We start from the raw sequence: 1,407 nt of genomic DNA, 5'->3' as shown, positions 1-1,407 counted from the left end.
TTCTTTGAAATCCACGCTTTAATGGTCACTAATAATTTTTTTATCTCCGATTGTATTAGTCCCTAAAACAATATTCTTCGAAGAGTTCACACGTTGTTTTGGTCTCTGAATTAACTAGTCTTTAAAAACCAACGCCTTAATGGTACTTGAATTGAATATTTTTTGACATATCCCCCTCATAATGGTCCTTAATTTAATGTCCTCCCAAATATTATTTCGAAATCCACAATCTTAAACAAACCCTTCCTAATGCCTTTTAAAAAATATCTCCAAAAAAACTACAAAACTTTAAATCTTATATAGTCGGATATTTATTCACATATTTCGCAAGAAAATTTAGTATTTGCCAATGCAAGCATTAACGGTGGCCTCAATGGTGTTCAATTGTTGGATGGCGACATCAGCAGCGCCATGAGTACAGAGATCAGCATCATTAGCCATAGCTGGAATACGGACACTAGTGCTTTCACGAATGGTTCTGATGGATTTGCGAGAGCTGTTCAAGTACAAAGTAGCCTTGACGGTCAAATTGGCATAGCATGTCTTCTTCAAGATTTGATTTTTGTATTTTTGACACTTCTGATAGGTGCTGATGACATCATAACCACCGAAGATCAATTGTTGGGTGGCAGCACTGATGTCGGTCATGATATCAGCCGATTCCTTGGCAGCATTAACACCACAGACACCCATATCACGGTGCATGGCATCAACGGTGGCGGTGACCTTATCCTCCTCAGCAGCAACACATTCCTCGCTTTCGACACGGAGAGCTTCAATGCTTTCAACGGCTTCTTCGACTTGTTGCAAAGGATCCAAAACGATTTCTTCAACGGCATGTTGCAAGGCAACAGCAGTATCCTTGGCAAGTTGGGCCATTTCGTTCAAGACATCATCAACCATGCCTTCATAGTTGACGGGAGGTTGGGCGATGGTACCGGCATTGGCGGCAACCAAGCACAAGGCGAAAATTGCGAAAATAGCTTTCATTTTGATTTAGTTAGGAGAGAGTACTGATGTCTACTGGCAAATGTTGGTAGTTTTTATACCAATTTCACTATCAGATGAAATGGAGTTCAGGAAAGGGTTGTATTGTTATTTTTTTGAAAGATAAGCACATAACTGTAGACGCGTATTATGATGAGATTATCGTAAGCTGATAAGTAATCAAATTTTAAAATTTGAATACATTTAACTGATTTACAAGCGTTTTAAGTTCTTTAATCGTATTTTCAATATGTTCGATTAATATTAACGCAAATCAAAATATTTTGAAACAATACATATTTGTAACAAAAACTATACAAAACATTCAAACATATAGGGCCTATTATCCTTAAAATATATATTTTTAAAAAAATCCAAGCTTATAGGATATGGGGATCCTAAAAATATATTTTTAGAAAT

The 1,407-nt window shown here is 36.6% G+C and overlaps 1 protein-coding gene across 1 annotated transcript; it reads right to left on the bottom strand.

Annotated features, from left to right (window-relative positions):
- Positions 1–336: 336 nt before the first annotated feature.
- On the bottom strand, positions 337–998 carry LOC133323174 (uncharacterized). Its single transcript, XM_061532129.1, has one exon. It carries the CDS (start codon positions 988–990, stop codon positions 337–339), a length of 654 nt encoding a protein of 217 aa, XP_061388113.1. The 5' UTR covers positions 991–998.
- Positions 999–1,407: the final 409 nt, after the last annotated feature.

This window comes from Musca vetustissima, unplaced genomic scaffold (genome assembly GCF_032173495.1).
Source record: "Musca vetustissima isolate MV318-11 ecotype Yass unplaced genomic scaffold, APGP_CSIRO_Mvet_v1 utg3943, whole genome shotgun sequence".
Taxonomy (NCBI): Eukaryota; Metazoa; Arthropoda; class Insecta; order Diptera; family Muscidae; genus Musca; species Musca vetustissima.
Note: the sequence above shows the minus strand (reverse complement) of the source record. Positions and strands in the feature narration are given on the sequence as shown.

What these genes read in the sequence shown, in the direction of transcription:
- LOC133323174 (XM_061532129.1), bottom strand. Translation starts at nt 990, where the DNA reads ATGAAAGCTATTTTCGCAATTTTCGCCTTGTGCTTGGTTGCCGCCAAT.